The sequence below is a fragment of the Diceros bicornis genome, chromosome 19 (genome assembly GCF_020826845.1).
Source record: "Diceros bicornis minor isolate mBicDic1 chromosome 19, mDicBic1.mat.cur, whole genome shotgun sequence".
Taxonomy (NCBI): domain Eukaryota; kingdom Metazoa; phylum Chordata; class Mammalia; order Perissodactyla; family Rhinocerotidae; genus Diceros; species Diceros bicornis.
This window is the reverse complement of record NC_080758.1, coordinates 30125284-30145413: the sequence shown is the minus strand read 5'-3', so window position 1 is coordinate 30145413 and position 20130 is coordinate 30125284. Positions and strand designations below refer to the sequence as shown.

The window sequence follows — 20130 nt, the reverse complement described above, 5'->3', positions numbered from 1 at the left end:
TCATTCCTTCTTATTGCTGAGTGGTATTTCCCTGCAACGCATGCAGCACAGTTTGTTTAACTATTCTCTTATTATTGAACATTTTGGTTGTGTCTAGTTTTTGCTATAGAAAGAAAGCTGCTATAAACATTCATGCACAGGTTTTTGTGTGGACATCAGTTTTCATTTCTATGAGACAAACACTTGACAGATTAATTGCTGGGTCATGGAATCCACTTCCTCTCCTGAAAGAAGTCAGGAAATGATTCCTTCTGTTGGATACATTCACATACAAGTTCTGAGGTCCACATTGCTTGGTACATTTGGGCTAAGTTTTACAAGTTACATCAATAAAGGGTTGGAATAGGGAGTCATCCAGGAACAGACCTGGTTTCATCCCAAAGCTGAGCAGGCCCTGGAAAACCCTCTCCCTTCCTCCAGCTGAGTAGCTCTTGGTTGAGGCTGGTTCAGAATGAGGTCACAAGCCAGCCACATCCTAGGATGCTGGGGTTTGGAATTTGGGACCAGCCCACAGCCACAGATCCTTCTTGGCCTGAGGCTCCCAAGTGGGGAATCACCATGAAGACCTCAAGATGGAGTGAGGGGCCAGGAGGAGAGAGCAGAGGCCCCACGCAGGGAGGAAGTATTATTTCTGCTAGGCCTGTCCAAGTCTCTCCGAAAACAGAAGATGAGCAACTCCTCAACTGTAGCCACCTTTTCTGCCTGATTCCTATTTCACAATCTAGAAGCAGGAACTGTCTAGAATCTGGAAGAAGGTTACTGTCACAGCCATGTCACTCCATCATAGGCGCTTCCTCTTATATCACGGGAGGCAGGCCTTCCCTCCTCTCCACAGAGCACAGAGGTCAGGGTTCTCCCCAGCACACACACTGGGACAGAGCAGGCTCCTCAGGCCTCCAGGATGCCTGTCCCTGCCTCCCAGCCCCTCCCCCCTCCTCCTTGCCTGCTGCTGACTCTACTGCTGGGACTCACAGGTGAGCATTCCTTGAGGTAGAATCCTCTCCCTCTGTCTGGGGACTTTTAGGGTCTCCAGGTAAATACACGTACACCACCCAGAGCTACCACAGAAGGCCCAGACTGGGCACTATCTGAGAGCATGAAATCGGGGATCTGAGTGCTTTCTCTGTGGATCCATCACCTGCTGGTCACCAGAGGCGTCGAAACAGATGGTGCTTCAGACAGCAACAAGGACAACTTTGTGCTTGTTAACTTGTCTAATCCTCACAATGACCCTGTGATAGCTATGACCATTATCCCTGATTTACAGATGGAGAAACTGAGGCAGAGAGAGTAACTTGTCCAGTGTGCTCTACCCTAAGGCCGGGGCGGAGCCAGGATTCAAGTCTAGGCTGACCAACTCCAGAGTTCATTCCTTTAACCATGTTATGCTGCTCAGCTTCTCGGAGGAGGCTAATTGCAGAAAAATCAGAAAGTACAGAGAAGCGAACAGAAGGATACTCACCACCATCACGCCACTGACACATCACCACAATTCCAGTTCTGCTGTGTGCACTTGCAAACCTTTGTTAATGATGTGTTGGGTGACTCCCATGTGCCCATTGTTTTCCTGAGCTTTTAGTATGTATTATAATTTTATTTAATCCCCCCAAATCCTGTACACTACCATGCTAGGCCACATTTTTATATCTATGTGTAAATGCGTATATTTATGTCTGTGTGTATGTATGAGTGGGTCTGAGGAAGTGTACACTCACACACAGGAATTTTTAAAAGACTTGCCTTACACTTTTATTCAAATCATTTTCAGTCTACATGAAATGCACATTGAACAGATGTTTAACTTTCTCTGTCTCTCAGCCAACATCCCTCATTTCTGCTTCCCTAAATTTACCCCTTACCCTGCCTAAACGCTTAAGAGAAGTAAACTTCTCTCCTCCGTGTGTTACTATCTTGGAGTCCCTCTTGCATGCTGGATAGAGGTCAGGTGGAGAGAAGGGGACACAACATACAGAGACTCCTGCCTATCTGATCTGTATCTATAATTATATCCATATCTGTATGCATATCTACATCTACACCCTCTAAAGTGAGCTGAAGTCTCCTTGCCTCAGGAATCTAATGAGTAATAACTTCAATTTCTTGAACACTCCCCATGTCCAGACACTGTTAGAAATGCCTATGCCTGTTATCTCATGTGATCACTATTTCCAAGGCAGAGACTCTTGTCCCTTCTACCTTACAGAAAGAAAATAAAAGCACAGGGAGCTTCAGGTCACTCAGTGGTCAACGGTAGAGCTGTGGTTTAAACTCAGGCAGTTGACTCTAGAGCTCATGGATTTAACCGTTACCCTCCTTCCATCCCATGAGATTTCTGCAGTTTCTGCCACTGGGTGTGGGGAAGCGTGGGTGTGGGGAAGAGGGTTTGTGGTTTTCTTCTCCTGGGCTTTTCTGCTTCCTGAGTAAATGCAATTTGCTTTTGTTTTTCACCAAGTCATCTGCACGAGAAACTCAGGTTATGACACAATTTCTACAGAGATTACCACTTAAAATAGACTTCAGAGTCTCAAGGAGGTGCCACACTGGGCAATTCAGATATCATACAAACATTTTTTGGATACCTACTATTTACCGGGAGCTGCTTTTGGAAGTTGGGGTGGATTGGTGAATAAAAGAGAGAAATTAGTTGCCCTCATGGAGCTTATATCTTAGTGGGGAAATGACAGTAAACAATAGACATAATGAATAAGTAAATAATATAGTGTATTAGAAAGTGATAACTGTTAAGGAGAAAACTAAAGTATAGCTGGATAAGAGAATTGAGAACAGACTCTGTAGGGTGGGATGTATTTTAAACAGGGTAGAGGAATCACGGAGAAGGGCAAATTTAAACAAAGAGAAAAAGAAGGTGCAGAAGTGAGCCACGTGGTGATCTGGAGGAGGAGACTTCCTGATACAGAACAGTGTGTGCAAAGGCCCTGAGAGTAGGATCCTCCTGCTGTGCTCAAGGATTTGGGCTTTTGCTCTGAGTGACATGGCTGCCATTGCGAGGTTTTGAAGAGAGAAGTGACATGATCTGACATGAGTTTTAAATTATTCTAGCATTTGGTTAAGAATAGACTATATCAGGACATAGGTAGAGGAAACTAGAGCACGTAAGGTCACTGCCTCCCTGCGAACAAGAAGAAGCGGCTTGCACCAGGACAGTAGCTGGTAGAGGCAGGGGAAAGAGGCCAGATTTTGGAAGCATGCTGGAGTGGAGCCAACAGGATTTCCTAATGCATAGGATTGGGATGGGAGAGAAAGTCTCTAACGGTTTGGGGCCTGAGCATCTGGAAGAGTAATGGCGCCTCAGCTGAGACACAGAGGGCTGTGGGGGACATTCAGGAGTTCACTTTGGGTCATGTTAACTGTAGCTGTTTATTTCCGTCCAAAGAACATGTCCAGTGGGTGGTTGGACATACAAATCCAGAGTTCAGGGGAAAGGTCTGCGCCAGAGAAGTAAATACAAGAATTACAGATACACAGATGGCAAATGGATCTCGACCCTCTGCTCCTCTTCTCTCCTCCCTCCTCTATTCCTTCCATTTGTCCATCCAAGATTCATCCATATTTCTCCCCATTTTTGTCTTAGCAGTTCCCATCTTCTTCTCCAGACTTACAAACCCAAACCACCTGATGCTCTGGGCGCACCAAAGGACCTGCCCTGTAGTAGCATGTGCTGTCCTTAGGAGGCAGGTTTGGTTACAAGCAGTGCTAAGTGGATGGGATTTGCCAGCTCACCCTCTGCAAAGGTGAACACAAATATTCTCCCTGAGGAGTAGCTAAGAAATAGAAAAGAGCACAGGATTTATTTGTGGTGACACAACAGCATTCTCCCCTGATTTATATCCGTGCCACCAGAATCTATGACTGTTTTTTAGGACACCTCAAATAGGTAGGAATGCTTTTGTATTTCTCTGTGTGTCCGGAAACTGGCTAGTCACTGAGGCAGTGAAATGCAACTGGAAAGTCTCGCCCCTGCAGTTCAGTGATTGGCCCAAAAGTGACTCATGTCCCTTCAACTCATAACTCATTGTCCAAACACAGTCAACCACCCACAATTCTTTCAAAACACAAGTTTGAAGTCTGCTGTTTCCTTGCTTGCTCCCATGGTTCTATCTCCCCATTCAAGTTCAGGTTTCTCCACTCTATCAGCCTTTGAGACCACACATTTTATCTTTTTCCTTGAGCCATTTCATCCAATCCCAAGGCTCTACGTGGGGCGATCACCTTGTGTTAGTACTTATGTTTGATTGTGGTAAAGTGTACATAAAATAAAACTTACCATTTTAACAGTCTTTAAGGTTACAATTCAGTGGCATCAAGTACATTCACAATGTTGTGAAACAGTCACCACTATACATTTCCAGAAATTTTCAACATCCTAAGCAGAAACTCTGTTCCCATTAAACAGTAAGTCCCCTTTCCTCCTTCCCTCCAGCCCCAGTAATCTCTGATCTACTTTTTCTATCTATGCATTTCCCTGTTCTAGGTACTTCATATAAGTGGAATCATAGATTTGTCCTTTTCTATCTGGCTTATTTCACTTAGCAAAATATTTTTAAGGTTAATCCAGGTTACGGGACGTATCTGAATGTCATCGCTTGTTAGTGCTGAATGACATTCCATTTTATGTATATACCACCTTTTGTTTATCCCTTAATCTCTTGATGCAAATTTGGGTTGTTTCCACTACCGTTTTGTTATTGTGAATAATGCTGCTATGAACATTGATGTACATGTGTCTGTTTGAGTCCCAGCTGTTAATATTTTGGGATATATACCTAAGAGTGGAATTGTTGCCGTCATATGGTAGATACTATGTGTAACTGTTGAAGAAACCTTCACTGTTTCCACAGTGGCTTCCGCATTTTATATTCCTACCAGCAATGTACAAGGGTTTCAATTTCTCCACATCTTTGCCAACAATTATTTTCTGTATTTTTATTTTGTTTTTCATAACAGCCATCCTAAGGGATGTGAAGGAATATCTCATAGTGGTTTTTGCTTTGCATTTTTCTAATGACTAGTGACGTTGAGCGTCTTTTTATGTGCTTACTGATCTTTTGCATACCTTTTTTGGAGAAATGTCTATTCAAGTCCTTTGTCCATTTTTTAATTCTGTTGTCTGTTATTTTGTTGTTGAATGGTGAGAGTTCTTTATATATTCTGGATATTAATCCCTTATCAGATTATGCTTGGCAAATATTTTCTCTCATTCTGTCAGTTGTCTTTTCACTATACTGATAGTGTCCTCTGAGGGACAAAGTGTTTTAATTTTGATGAAGTCCAATTTACGTGTTTTTTTGTTGTTGTTGCGTATACTTTTGGTGTCATAGCCAAAAAAATCATTGCCAAATCCAATGTCAGGAAGAGTTTCACTTCTGTCTTTTTCTCAGAATTTTATATTTTTAGCTCTTACATTTAGGTCTTTGATCTATTTTGAGTTCATTTGTTTATATGATATAAACCAAAGGTCCCACTTCATTCTTTTGTATGTGGATATCCAGTTTTCCCAGCATTATTTGTAGAAAAGTTTGTCCTTTCCCCATTGAATGGTCTTGGTACCCTAGTTGGAAATCACTTGCCCATATATTTAAAGGTTTATTTCTAGGTTTTCTATTCTATTCCATTGGTTTATATATCTGTTCTAGTGTCAGTTCCACAGTACTTTGATTATTGTAGCTTTGTAGTAAGTTTTTTATTAAGGACGTGTGAGTCCTCCAACTGTGTTCTTCTTTTTCAAGGTTGGTTGGTTATTTGGGGGTCCCTTGAGATTTCATATGAATTTTGGAATGTATTTTTCGATTTATGCAAAATATTTCTGCCATTGGGATTTTGACAGGAATTGTATCAAATCTGTAGATTGCTTTAGGTAGTAGTCAGTACTCAACCTAATAATATGAAGTCTTCCAATCCATGAACAGGGATGTTTTTCCATTTATTTATGTCTTCTTTAATTTCTTTCAGCAATGTTTTGTACTTTTGAGTGTACAAGGCTTTGATTTCCGTGGTTAAATTTATTCCTAGGTATTTTATAATTTTTGGTGCTGTTGTAAATGGAATTGTTTGCTTAATTTCCTTTTTGGATTGTTCATCACTAATGTATAGAAATGCAACTGATTTTTGCCTGTTGATTTTTTATCTTGCAAATTTGCTGAATTCATTTATTAGCTCTAACAGTTTTGTGTGTGTGTGTATGTGTAATCACTAGAGTTGCTACATATAAAATCATGTCATGTGCAAACAGAGATAGCTTTACTTCTTCCTTTCCATTTTGGATGCCTTTCATTTATTTTTCTTGCCTAATTGATTTTTCTGGAATTTCGAATATTGCCTTGAATGGAAGTGGTGAAAGTGGGCATCTTTGTCTTGTTCCTGATCTTCAGGGGAAAAACTTTCAGACTTTCTCCGTCTAGTATGTTGTTTGCTGTGGGTTTTTTATGGTTTTGTGGAAGTTTCTATCTATTCCTGGTATACGGCCTGTTTTTATTATTAAAAACATTGACTTTGTCAAATGCTTTTTCTGCATCAAATAAGATGATCATGGGGTTTTTTTTCCTTCATTCTATTAATGTGATATATTACATTGTTTGATTTTCGTATAGTGAACCATTTTTGTATTCTGGGAATAAATCCCAGTTGGTCATGTGGTAAAACTCTTTTAATATGCTGCTGAATTTGGTTTACTAATATTTCATTGTGGATTGTTGCATCAATTTACATAAGAGATATTGGTCTGTAGTTTTCTTATAGTGCATTTGTCTGGCTTTGGTATTAGGATAATGCTGGCCTGCAATTGAGCCTAGACTGACTCTGAATAAGATAGGTAGACTTCCTTCCTCTTCAATTTTTTGGAAGAATTTGAGAGGATTAGTGTTCTTTAAATGTTTGGTAGAATCCACCAGTTGAGTCAAGTTTTCCTTGGCTTTTCTTTTTGGGAGATTTTTGATTATTGATGCAATCTCCTTCCTAGTTGTAGGTCTATTCAGATTTTCTTGTTCTTCTTGATGCAGTCTTGGTAAGGTGTGTGTTTCTAAGAATTTGCCCATTTTATTCTGGTTATCCAATTTTTTGGTGTACAATTGCTCATAGTACTCTTTTATAATCTCTCTTACCTCTATAAAATTTTATTAGTGTTCTTTAATTTCTGATTTTAGTTATTCAGGTCTTCTCTCTGTTTTTCTTAGTCAATCTAGCTAAAAGTTTGTCAGTTGGGATGATCTTTTTGAAGAACCTCTGTTGGTTTGTTTATTCTCTCTTTGGTTTTTATATTCACATTTTATTTATCTCTGCTTGAAAATAGTAATAATAAAAATTAAGAAATTTAAAAAAATAATCTTTGTTATTCTCTTCGTTTTGCTAGCTTTGGGTTTTAGTTTTATTTTTCTCTTCTTTTTCTAATTTCTTAAGGTATATAGTTAAGCTATTAATTTATGATTTTTCCTCTTTTGAAATGTATCCATTTACAGCTATAAATTTCCCTCTAGCACTCCTTTCGCTGCATCTTAAGTTTTGGTATGTTGTGTTTATGTTTTCACTTGTCTCAAGGCATTTTCTAATTTCCCTTGTGACTTCTGTGACTATTGATTTTTTTAAGAGTGTGTTGTTTGATTTCTATGTATTTGTGAAAATTCCATTTCTCCTTCTATTATTGATTTCTAGTATTGTTTTTCAAACTAGTTCACTGGTTCACTGCTTGGATAGCATGTCTTCCAGTTTCCAATCAGTTTCCTGTTCATTCAACCTGTGTGACAATGCCACATACACGGGCGTTCTGTTGTGGCATCAGGTTTCTGAAACAGAAGGGATCTGTGTGGTAGACAGAACAATGATCGCTCATTGTTCTATGCATTTGTGAATATTCCGTTTTTCCTTCTGTTATTGATTTCTAGTTTTATTTTTCAAACTGTTTCACCATTGCACTGCTTGAGTAGCCCTTTCTCAGATTCTCATAAATTGCTTTGTCATTCAAACTATGTGACAATGCCATATATATGGGATTTGTTATGGAAACTGGTTTCTGTAACAGGCAGAAGAGATCTATGTGGTAGACAGAACAATAGCCCCTCGAAGAGGTCCATTTCCTAATACCTGGAACCTGTGAATATTTTACTTTATAAGGCAAAGGGATTTGGCAGGAGTGATTAACTTAAGACTCTTGATATGGGGAGATTATCCAAGATCATCAAGGTGGGCCCAGTGTGATCACAAGGGTCCTTATAGGAAGGAGGCAGAAAAGTCAAAGGTAGACAAGGCCAAGCCAACGGAAGCAGAAGGCTGAAGTAATAGGAGTAAAAAGAAGTAATAGGAGTAACAGAACCATGAGGAAAGGAACGTGGCAGCCTCTAGAATTAGGAAAGGCAAGGAGGGAGCTTCCAGAAGAAATGCAGCTCAGCTGACACCTTGATTTTAGCCCAGTAACACCAGTTGTGGACTTCTGACCTCCAGAACTGTAAGATAATAAATTTCTGTTATTTTAAGCCACTAAATTATTGGTAATTTGTTACAGCAGGATTAGGACATTAATATAACATGATTACGCTATGGAAAAAAATCCCAGGAACTTGAAACAATGTTTCACTTCTTATTTAAACTACATGTTCATTGTGTGTTGGGAGCTCTGCCCGTCAGTGTCACTCAAGTATCCAGGCTGAAGGAGCAGATGCATCATGAGCATGTGGAAGAGGGAAGTTGATCCATAGAGGTTCTGAGAGTTAAATGCATATCCCACAAAATACATCCATCACTTCTACTGCAACTCAATGATCTAAAGAAGTCTCCGGGCCCCGTTCAATGCAATGGTCCAGAAATGCAACCCTCTGTGAGGCCAGAGAGTGGATATGCAGAATTATTTGGTGAAGCATGACATCTAGAGAGGGCTCAGGCACTCAAAGCGGCTCTCTGCCACATCACTTAACCTCTCTGTGCCTCAGTTGCTCATTTGTGATACAGTCTCACATTACATACTTGTGAGAGTTACATGCAGGGTCCGTGCAATGTGCTGAGCTCAAGGTCCGCCTGTGCTGTGCACTCAGTCAGTGACAGCTGTTATTGATAAACGCTTGAGAAAACCTACAGGATCACATAAGACTGAATAAACGATTGGTTTGTTTTTCTCCAGGAGCAGCAGGTGCGGAGGAGCTGCAGGTGCTTCAGCCTGAGAAGTCAGTGTCTGTTGCAGCAGGAGAGACGGTCACTCTGCACTGTATCATGACCTCCGTCATCCCCGTGGGGCCCGTCCAGTGGTTCAGGGGGACAGGGCCAGGTCGGGAGTTAATCTACAGTTTCAAAGGAGGCCACTTCCCCCGAGTAACAAATGTTGCAGACACCACAAAGAGAAACAGCATGGACTATTCCATCCGCATCAGTAACATCACCCCGGCAGACACTGGTATCTACTACTGTGTGAAGTTCCAGAAAGGGAGCCCTGATGATGTGGAGTTTAAGTCTGGACCAGGCACCCAGCTCACCGTGAGTGGTGAGTACAGCGTGGGCCTCCTTCATCCCCTGGTGTGTGACAACAAGTCAATAATAACGCCCCCCATTCTTTGAGCAACAGCAAGAATCAGGTGTGGCTGTGGGTGCTTATATTCATGATCTGATTTCACCCCCTTCCACTGATCAGGAAAGTTGAGGCCTGGAGAGGTCGTGCTTATAGCTCAAGACCCCACAGCTGGTAAATGGGGGGGAATGTCTGAACCCTGGTCTGCCTGGCTCCACAGTCTTTGCCTTTTCCATCCTGTCCAGCCCTTTGTTCCAGGGAGGAGGGAACTGAAAGTCTGAGTGACTCGCCCAGTCACACGGCCAGACCTTGCCCCTGCCCCCAGAGAGTGCCCCTCAATGTGGCCGAGTCTTCCTTTACTCAGCACTTACTGAGCACCTACGGTGTGCCAGGCTCTGCTCTGTGCTATGGAAGCAGCAGTGGACACAGCAGGCAAAGGCTCTTCTCCCAGGAAGCTCACGTCCTCTTCCCTTCCTGTGAGGAGCAATCCAGGCAGGGCAGGGAGGGAGAACGTGTGTTTCTTCATCTCATCCTCAGAAACATCACACTGAGAGGAACCCCTAAGAGGCCCAGACTCTGTTTACTCTGACAGCCCGGCTGGAGGAGACGCACACAGGTTGGGTGTTTGCTGTGTGTCTGTCCAAAAAACCCTCGAGTGATTCAGAGACCAACTCACACAGTTCCTGAAGGCTCCCGGCAGAGCTGGGCCATCTCAGAATGTCCCTCACCCAGGGAAGAGGTTCCCCATGTGTGTGACTTGGGTGTTTCCTGTTGAGGCAGCAAGGATGGTAATTTAGGGTTTTCTGCCTGAGGCCCAGGATACTGAATCCTGAAATGTCTGCACAGAAAGCACCGTTAGACCCATCCAGCCCAAACCCCACATGTACAGATGGGGAGCCTGTGGCCAAGAGATGACGGGGGACTTGCCCACGGTCACATGGCCAGTGAGGGAGGGGATCATTCCAGAATCCAGATCTGATTCCAGGCAGGACCCTTCCTGCCCTGGCATTTTACACTCTTTCTCTGGAAGAGCCTGGCCCATAGTAAGTGATGAATAAATTTGCTAACCAAAACACTGAACAGGAAGCCAGCATTGCTCCTTTTCATCGGTTTTTCAAAGGTTCAGAATGCCCCTTGCATTCAGCCCCTGAGGCCCAAGGTGATTGGGAAGCTGTCCTCATCTTCAGCCACATCATCTGCAATCAAGCATTCCATGTCAGCACCCAGAGGTGCCCTTTGTTTCAACAGCTACATCACATCCACTGTGTGGAGACAGCATCCTTCATTTTAGTCTTCCATTGATGGATACAAAGTTGTTCCCAACCTTGGGATATTAAACCAGTGCTGCACCACTCTAATCAAGTGGGAGGTGCCCACTGGAGGTGGCATTGCTAGGTCAGCAGATACGTGTATTTTAATTTGTTGGATATTGCCAAATTTCCCGCCTAGAGGTGGTAGCAATTGAGTATCTCCACAACCCTGCCCCTTCCTCAGAGTTCACCTCTGGGAACCTGTGTGTCCTCCTCTGTAAGATGAGGATGGTGACCCGCCCTCCCAGCACTATTAGAAGGATGAAAAAATAACATATGTAAAGGGTCATAACAGTGTCACACATTTATGGTCAGTGATGATAATCACAATCATGTTTATTGTTTATAAATGTTCCTTTTTTAGCCAACCCTCTCCCCCTGTGGTATCAGGCCCCATGGCGAGGGCCCCACCTGAGCAGACAGTGAGCTTCACGTGCGAGTCCCACAGCTTCTCCCCCAGAAACATCACCCTGAAGTGGTTCAAAAATGGGAATGAGCTCCCAGCCTCCCAGACCAACATGGACCCAGAGGGAGACGGCGTTTCCTACAGTGTCTCCAGCACAGCCAAGGTGGTGCTGGCCCCGGGGGATGTTCGCTCCCAGGTCATCTGCGAGGTGGCCCACGTCACCCTGCAGGGGGGCCCTCCTCTTCGTGGGACGGCCAACTTGTCTGAGACCCTCCAAGGTAGACGCCCCTCACCCCAGCCCAAGCCCACACCTGCCCCCACGCCCCCAAGCCCCCAAGCCCACTCCTCCCCCTGCTGTTTGTTCCAGGCCTGAATTTCCTAGAATCTAGTTCCTGACCATCCTTCCCAATCACCAGGCACCTGGATGTGCTGGTCACTCACCTGTTTTAACGGCAGCTGCCAGGTGAACACCTGCCCCGTGCCAAGCTCTGTGCTAGGTCGTGTCGTCCACTTTACCAATAGCAGCTCCAGTTACTGAACACCCACTCTAAGCCCAGCCCCTACCTGCTTGGTGATTTCATTTATTTTGCTACAGTTATGCTCCCACTGTATGCCAGGGGCAGTGCTTGTTGATTTCACTCATTATGACCCTAATAGGAGCTACCAGTCCCTGAGCACCTACTGTGAGCCTGGCACTGTGCTTTGTGATCATTCATATGCAGAGAGTCCTCTCAGTGTTTGAGCGCCTGCTTCATGCCTAGCACTGTCCTGGGTGATTTCCATCTGGGGTGGTGGGAGCTAAGGTATGGAGCCCCTCCTCTGTGATCTGTCTGTTCCATAATGTCAGAGCCTCTGCCCTGTGCTGTTTCAGTTCCGCCCACCTTGGAGGTTTCCCAACAGCCCACGGCAGGGAACCTGGTGAACGTCACCTGCCAGGCGGACAAGTTCTACCCCTGGCCCCTAAAGCTGACCTGGTTCGAGAATGGAAACGTGTCCCGAACAGAAACGGCCTCAACACTCATAGAGAACAAGGATGGCACCTTTAACTGGACGAGCTGCCTCCTGGTGAACTCATCTGCCCACAGGGAGGATGTCGTGCTCACCTGCCAGGTGGAGCATGACGGGCATCCGGCGTTCACCAAACACCATACGCTGGAGGCCTCTGCCCACCAGAAGGAGCAGGACACAGGTGGAACCCCTGGTGAGGCCTCCACTCCTACTGACTTGGCTCCTTGTAAATGGTATCTTTTTTAGATATTAAATGTAGTAATTAATGCGTATTAGAGAATAATCTAGAAGTCTATAAATATAAAGCAGAACTTGGAAGTGAGCTCCCCTCCCCCACATCCCACAGCCCAAGAGTCACCACCGGTAAGAGTTTGGTGCATATCTTTATAGATGTTTTGACATAAATACATATTAAAGAAAGAAGTAGGGAATGAGGAGGGCCATCCTGCTCATCCTGTTCAATCATCCTGCTTCTTGCTTTCTTCACCTGACAATGATTATGTTCACCATCCACATCAGCCCACCTCCCTCTTCCTTGCTGTCTCTAAACTCTGCCTAGTCTCTATTCCATCCTAGACTTATCCATCCATATCACTAATGCCACCCCAGTAGACGCCTGCCCCTACTAACTACCCTGTGAAATTCTCAGAAGGGAGCCCTGAGGACGTGGGGTTTGAGTCTGGACCAGCCACCTGGGTGACCCTGAGTGGTCAAAACACCAGCCTGCTTTGTTCCTTGATTTCTGACAATGGTCCAGCAATAATCACAACCGCTCACTGCACATTTACTATATGCAAATTCCAGTTCCTCTGTGATCTCCTTTCCTGCTGCAACCACCCTGAGAGATTTGAGTGTTACCAATGAGACTTGAGGGGCAATGGTCAGTATGTTGTTGAAGAATTTTTGCTGTTAGACCAGGTGATTGGGCTAAATTAATCAAGGTAAATCTGAGTCCCTGAGGACAGGGACCACCAGCCTTTACAGGACATATCTGCTAATTAGAGACCCATTCCCCCTCTGCTGGGTATTGTCCCAAGGACCTACAAAGTCCCCCTTTCCGTGAACAATATACGTCTCATTTCTCTCTCATGTAACATCAGAAGGGAACAGAGTCAGGTTTCCAGGAGTCTTGACTCCAGAAGAACTTTCAAAGGCCCATGTTCCTTCCATCTGCCCTATGGTGTTATCCTCATCTGCTGGGTCAACTCTTGGACACCAGTGTCCATGACCCTGTCTTCTGAAAGAGTAAAGATGGGAAAAGGAAGACAATTTCCCTTAAACCAAGAGACAAACAGAAGCTGCATAACTGTGTCCACTAATAACTTGGTCAAGTATGCACATCCAGATGCAAGTGGCGTCCACTATTGTGTGGTCTATGATTAAGGACATTGGTTTTCTACAAAGCCAATACCATTACACGCTTAATAAAGTTAACAATAATTCCCTAATATCATCTAAAATGGAGTATACATTCACATTTTCCCAAATTTCTTTTATAGCTGTTTTTTTGCACCAAAATTGTTTTAATTCATCCATAAAGGCTTGGTAGAATATTCCTGTGCAACCATCAGGGTCTCAAGAATTCTTTTTCATGAATATTTAAATTATGAGTTCAATTTCCTTAATAGTTTAGGGCTATTCAAATTATTCATTTCATGTTGAGTGAATTGTGGTAGATTGTGCTTTTTGAGGAATTTGGTCCATTTTCCCTAAATTGTCAAAGCTGTCTGTAGGATTGCACACAATCTCCCCTTATTATCCTTCTGACATCTGCAGGGTCCATAGTGATGTCCTGTCTTTCATTCCCGATTTCGGAAATGTGTCATTTCTCCTTTTTTTATTGTCAGTCTTGCCAGAAATTTTTCAATGTTATTGATCTTTCCAAAGAACCTGCGTTTTGTTTCAGGGGTTTTTCTCTATTGTTTCTCTGTTTTCAATTTCATTGATTTTTCTCCTCTTTTCTGTACTATTTCCATCCTTCCTTCTGCTTTGGGTTTATTTTGCTCCTCCTTTTCTAGTTTCCTGAGGCAGGAGCTTAGATGATTGGTTTTATGCTCCTCTTTTCTCTAATGCCATCCTGGTCTCCTCCTGTGCTGGGCAGTCAGGAGAGTGGAATCTTGACCCCTGGCCGCTGTGTTCTCCCTCCAGTCCTCAGGGCCCAGCCAGTCTGCTTCCTCGTCCTCCTGTCAGCGTCCTCCTGTGCTTGTACCTCATGTTGTTTCTAGGAGTCAGAGTTGTACTGAAGGGGGAGAGTAGGGAGAGATGGGTCCACACCATCCTGTCTGGACCAGCCTGGGTTTGCTCCTCAGTCTCCACCTCCCCCGGGGCTCAGACCAGGGCTGTTAGTTCTGGTGCTCTCAGTGTGCCTGACCGAGCACCCTCGCTAGTGTACTGAGTCTGGAAATGGTTTTTGGGTTGTCCAGGTTGGCGGGCTGGAGCAAAGTGCAAGATGCCTCCATGACCCTGCTGCAGCAGGATGCCCAGCCTGTCCCGGGCATCTGAGGGCTCCAGCCACTGCAGTCCTGGGTTCAATGGGCCTGGCGTGAGGGTGAGCATCTTTGGGTTTGTTTGTATGTTGTTGGGGTATTTACAATATTTCTAGCTTAATGACCCTCTCTTCTCTCAGTACAGTATAAGCCAGGTGTGTTAATGGAGTTTGGGTGGGTTGGTTGGTTTTGACAGTGAGACAAAGGTTCTGAGGCCTCTGAGTTTTTTGGTTCTCTTTTTCTTCAGGATCTTAAATTTCCCTCCCCCCGTTTCCTTTTTCCCTTCACTACTCAATTGCCAAACAGCGCTTCTTCCTTTTTTTCTGCCTTTTTGCCCAGAAGTTACGCCCTTTAAATTGAGCCCATCCCTTTTGTCACATCTGTCCTTTGAAATGTCCCAGCCTCCTTGTATTAGGTATCTGTTGCCACTGTAAAAAATTACCACACTTTCTGTGGCTTTAAACAACACAAATGTATTACCTTACAGCTCTAGAGGTCAGGGGTCCACAGCGGGTGGCAGGGCTGCGCTCCTTCTGGAGGTTCTAGGGGAGAATCCGTGTCCTTGTCTTCTCCAGCTCCTAGAGGCTGGCTGCATTCTTTGGGTAAGGGCCCCACCTCACGCTGACCTCTGACTCTGCCATCACGTCTCCTACTCAGACTCTCCTGCCTCCCTCTTTCACTCTCAAGGATCTTTGTGATTACCCTGGCTCCACTCAGATAGCCCAAGATGATGTCCCCATCTCGAGATCCTTAACTGAATCACCAAGGTGAGTATCGTTTGCCATGTAAGTAACATATTCACAGATTCGGAGGATTCTGTGCCAGCCCTTTTCAATCAGGAATACTTTGAAACCCCCTCTGTGCTCTAACCTGCAGGACAGACACTTTTTCAATATTCTCAAATTTAATGTGGATTTACTAGTGATGGTGGGATTTCTAAATAACTCTCAGGCTCACCTTTTAGCTGCCCTTGTCACTTTTCTCATGGCTGAGTGAGGCTGGGATGGCAGCCTTGTGACAGACGGCGTACTAGGGTGTGTTGATTTTTCTCTTTGATTCAGTTATTTTGCAGTTTTAGCATTTTCTCTTCAGCTAATACTGGGCGCCAGTTTTGTGTGCAATTTACTTTCCCCGCTTTGTGTTTTCTTGTGGTTGGAGAGGTCGCTTTTGAGGTAAGGAGCTGTGCTGCTGCCATTGTCCTTGGTGCCCAGAAGTCACTGAAGATTCCTGAGTGCCTTGGCCCATGTGTCCCTGTCCCACCTCTCAGGGCCCATACGTCCCCATCAGGGCCCTATTCTGGCAGACAGGCCCACTGCCCTTGAGAGTTCAGACTCCTCTGTAGCTCTGCTAATATAATTGTGTCCTGGGCACATCCTCAGTTCTTCTGCCCCCTGGCTCTGGGATATGAGACTCTGCAGTGCCACCAGGAAGTCCTCTGGCTTTCACACTTCACCTTTCACTTGTGATTAATCTCTCTTACTTTTCATTGTCTTTCTCCAAAGGATTGATCCCCAGCAACAGGCATCCAATTCCATAGTCCTTATAATTACCATTTCCTATTCAGTTTCAAATGCTGGACACCAAGGTATTCTCTTGCTCTGGTTACACCCTCCCAGTTCACCACTGGTGAAGTCTGAACACTCGCTCAACTAGGAGAAGTAAGGGCTTCACCTGCTCTATCTCCTGCTAGTGCTGGGGTCCTCTTGGCCAGCCAGCCCAGTCATCCAATTCCAAATTTGCATTTAGAGTTTGCTTTCCAGACCACTCTCAGATGGACACCCATATGTCAGTTATGGTGGGAAGAGACCCTGAAGTGGACATAAGAATGTGGAAGTTTATCATGGAGTGCAGCCAGGGTCAATATGCCTGTGGGAGTGAGAGCAGGACTGGGACAGGGAGCTGGTGACCTACAATCAGGGCACAACACAGACTCGTGCTCTCACAGAGCTGTGGAGCCAGGGTGGTCTTTCAGAGCTGTTTTCAGTGGATGGGAAAGGGCTGAGCCTCTATACTCCAGTTCAGCCAGTTCTCTGATGCGAGCTCCCCTCCAGAAGGAGGTGCAAACTTGGGCAATGCAGCTTCTTCACCTGAGAGAAAGTCCCAGAGAGCTGCTCATGAGAACTGTCATCCTCCAGGACCCCAGGAGCAAAAGAGGGTGAGGTCTCCTCTCCTTCCTTAGAATAAATTCATTTATAAAAAATTATTTTAATATATTTCTTTAATTTTAAAATCAAAAACTGCCTATTGTAAAAATGCAAAGAACTCAAACGTACTTCCCCAGATACAATTTTCTGAGTCTAACAGAAAGATTTCAACTGACACAAGACCTGGGCTCAAGGTGGGCCGGATACTGTTAAAGCCCCTCCAAGCATGAGACCTCATTTCCTAGACTCACCAGGCTGTTCTCCAGACAGCAGCTCTCATGAGATCAAGCTACTGTGAGGGCTCCCTTAGCTCCTGACAACATGGGGTAATCCAGCCTCACCCCTGCTATGAATGAGGGCAGCCTTGCATCTCTCTCACCCACTGTGAAACCTGTCCTCACTCCACTTGCATGCTGTGTGGACATTCATTCCTAGGACCCTGAGAGTATGGACTTGTCTTGGTCCCAAAGTCACGGTCTCTGGTCAATCTACAGAAAACAGTGATGGATTTCCCCAGGATTGAATCCCACTAATCTTGTGACCCTCCCTAAACTCTCTGAGCCTCCATTTCCTCATCAGAATGAGGATAGTAATACCCGCTCCAGAGAGGTATGAGGATCAAGTAAGTAAACCAGGAGACACACTTACAGGTCACTGAGTACACCTTCTCCACCCTTCCCTCCTAGGGGACAACTCTCGCATCCTAACAGTGGGGTGAATGAGAATGAGGAACATCTTAACCCTAATTTCTACCTCAAGGTTGAGCACAGGGCAGGATGTAGGTTCAAAAGCTTCCAAATGTTGATGGACCCAGGTAGCCTCAGAGGGAGTAAGTGGAGGCCCTAGGAATGGCTCCTGTGTGGCCCCTCTAATAGCTCCTCCTGTCCCTTGATTTCTAGGCCGAGAGCTGTCTACTGTCCCTCTGGTACTCCTCCTCCTGAGCACAAAGCTGCTGCTGGCCATCAGTGTCTCTGCCATCTATGGCCACAGGAAGTTGAGGGCCTGACTGTAAGTTGTGGGGCAGGGACGGCAGGACACGGTCTGTCCCATAAAGGGTAAAGTCGGTAACAGGGGCCATCCCACAGGTCACACAGGGTCAGGACACACGTGGAGTTAAGAGAAGGTGACACACCTCCCTAAATACTCTCAGGAGTATTCTGGATCCCTCTAAGAGGTTTTCAGTCCCAGGAATTGTGTGGGGTCCTGCAGCAGGAGGGCTGGATTAAGGGTTTTCAAACGGTATCCACAGAGTCCTAGGGGTCCTGTAGTGGAAGTGGGCGGAGGGAGGCTTATTGAGGGACAGCAGAGTAGGTGGTTTCCTTGGAGATCATCTCTCAATTATTTGAACGCTCGGGCTGTATGAGGCTAAAGGAACCCACATTTTAGAGTAATGCTGAGAAGTCCTTGATGCTGCTCTGAGTGCAGTACATGCTCTGACCCTCTGAGTGACAGAGTGGAAGGGATGGGGAGGGGATCAGGACTTGGGGAGGAAGGCTGAGGTGACAGAGTCCTATCACAGGGTCAACCTGTCCTCTCACTGCAGGTTTCTCAGCAGGAGAACAGCCCCGGGGACGTAGGAGGCACACAGGGAACGTTTCTGTAATGATGAGCAGATAATTAAATGTGGACATGTTTCCCACAGCTCCTTCCTTCCTTCCCTGCTGTGTGCCACCCCCAATCTCTGCTGCTCCCCTCTCTCTGTGAGGGGCCTAGCCTAAGAGAAGGAGCCTACCAGAAGCTTCCATGACTCTGTTCCAAGAGCCTCCCCTCCCCGGAGACCTGCCTGCTCACACATTCCTGCTGCTCCTTCTCCCAGTCCCTGATGCCCCCGGAGCTGGGTCTTCATACATGGTCCTGAGCAGGGGCCATGGGACCTAGCACTGGGGACTGGCTCACGACATCTCCCTAGAAAGTGAGAAACAAGTCAAGTCTACACACATTAGGACATCTCTCATCGATCGCCTTGGGACTTGGCCATGAACTACACACCCATGCCCATGCACCAAGAGTTATTCTGTCTTCTGGATTCCTGTCTACCCCCAACTCCCCAGCCTTTTTGAGTTGCTCTATTTCCTCTTCAGGTCAAATGAACCCCATTCTGATTTTAAGCAGAAAAATTATTCTCCTTCCCCCTTGCCTAAATGTCCTGCTCCTCAAACCCAGAAAGTTTTTTCTAATCTCTCAGTCACGAAGGCACTCGTTCTTCTATCATCCAGCACCCTTTCAACCCCTTGCTCATGGTACACATGCTGTCAGTTCAAAAGCCTAGGAGTCATCTGTGATTTCTCTTTCTCTTATGTCCCATATTCATTTCTGCCTTCAACATGCTCATGTCCAATGGTGAGACGGCAAATGTTGAACAATTGATTCTCCAAAAGAAGAGAGAAAGCCTTATTTGTAGTGCCTGCCAATTTCTGGGATGTAAACTCTCCCAACGAGGCCAATTTCAAGCTACTAACAGTTTAACAACCACCTTGCAAAATTCCTGAAAATGTAGCGCTTTGCTCTCATGAGCCTATCCAAGCCTTCCCCTGCACACCACTGAGTTATCTTCATAATCTGCACACTTCTCACGCCATCACTACTCCCTGGCCCCAGCCACCATCATCTCTTCCTGGACCATTGCTAGATCCTCTAACTGGCTTTCCTGTTTCAACTACAGCAGGTCTTTAGAAATGTGAGTCAAATCCTATCACTCCTCTGCTTCTTCCCCAGCATATCTGCATGGTTCACTCTTTCCCTTCTTTCAAGTCTCTGCTCAAATGTCACTCTATAAAGGCACCTTCCATAAACCACCCTACGTAAAATATAAATTCCTCTCTCACCTGGCATTCCAATCCCTCTTGACCTGATTAATTTGTTTCCTTAGCACTTATTATCACCTGACATACTAAATATAGGAAGTGCTCACTTTGCATGGTAGTGCAGGAGTGTAATAGTGAGTGTGCAAACTGAAACCACGGAAAGTGATCTCAATAATCAATGAGATTAATAATGACTGTGCTGTGACCTTTAAATTTTTTTTTCATTTTGTTGGAAAATGTCAGTTTTAAATGTATAGGAAAAAGACAAAATAGAGAAACTAATATTTACTTAGTATACTGTCATTTGAAGATTAGAAACATTGAGAATTAAAGTGTTTGATATCTTTGTAAAAACTTATCAAGGGCAGTTTGAACAGTGTTTGCCTTCTTGTTGCATAATGTACGATACAGATCAAGCAGCTTTTCTATGCCTTGGTGAATCATCATACGCCTCTCTAAATTTCGAT

At 44.9% G+C, this 20130-nt stretch overlaps 1 protein-coding gene across 1 annotated transcript; it reads left to right on the top strand.

The window, feature by feature from the left end:
- Window positions 1–901: 901 nt before the first annotated feature.
- LOC131418203 (signal-regulatory protein beta-1-like) lies at window positions 902–17865 on the top strand. Its single transcript, XM_058562199.1, has 5 exons — window positions 902–974; window positions 9125–9485; window positions 11180–11499; window positions 12093–12422; window positions 17759–17865. The coding sequence occupies exons 1-5, from the start codon at window positions 902–904 to the stop codon at window positions 17863–17865; spliced, it is 1191 nt and encodes a 396-aa protein (XP_058418182.1).
- Window positions 17866–20130: the final 2265 nt, after the last annotated feature.

Coding starts and splice junctions, on each gene's coding strand:
- LOC131418203 (XM_058562199.1), top strand. CDS start 902: ATGCCTGTCCCTGCCTCCCAGCCCCTCCCCCCTCCTCCTTGCCTGCTG. Junction 975..9,124: donor TCTACTGCTGGGACTCACAG/GTGAGCATTCCT, acceptor GTTTTTCTCCAG/GAGCAGCAGGTGCGGAGGAG. Junction 9,486..11,179: donor CAGCTCACCGTGAGTGGTGA/GTACAGCGTGGG, acceptor TTCCTTTTTTAG/CCAACCCTCTCCCCCTGTGG.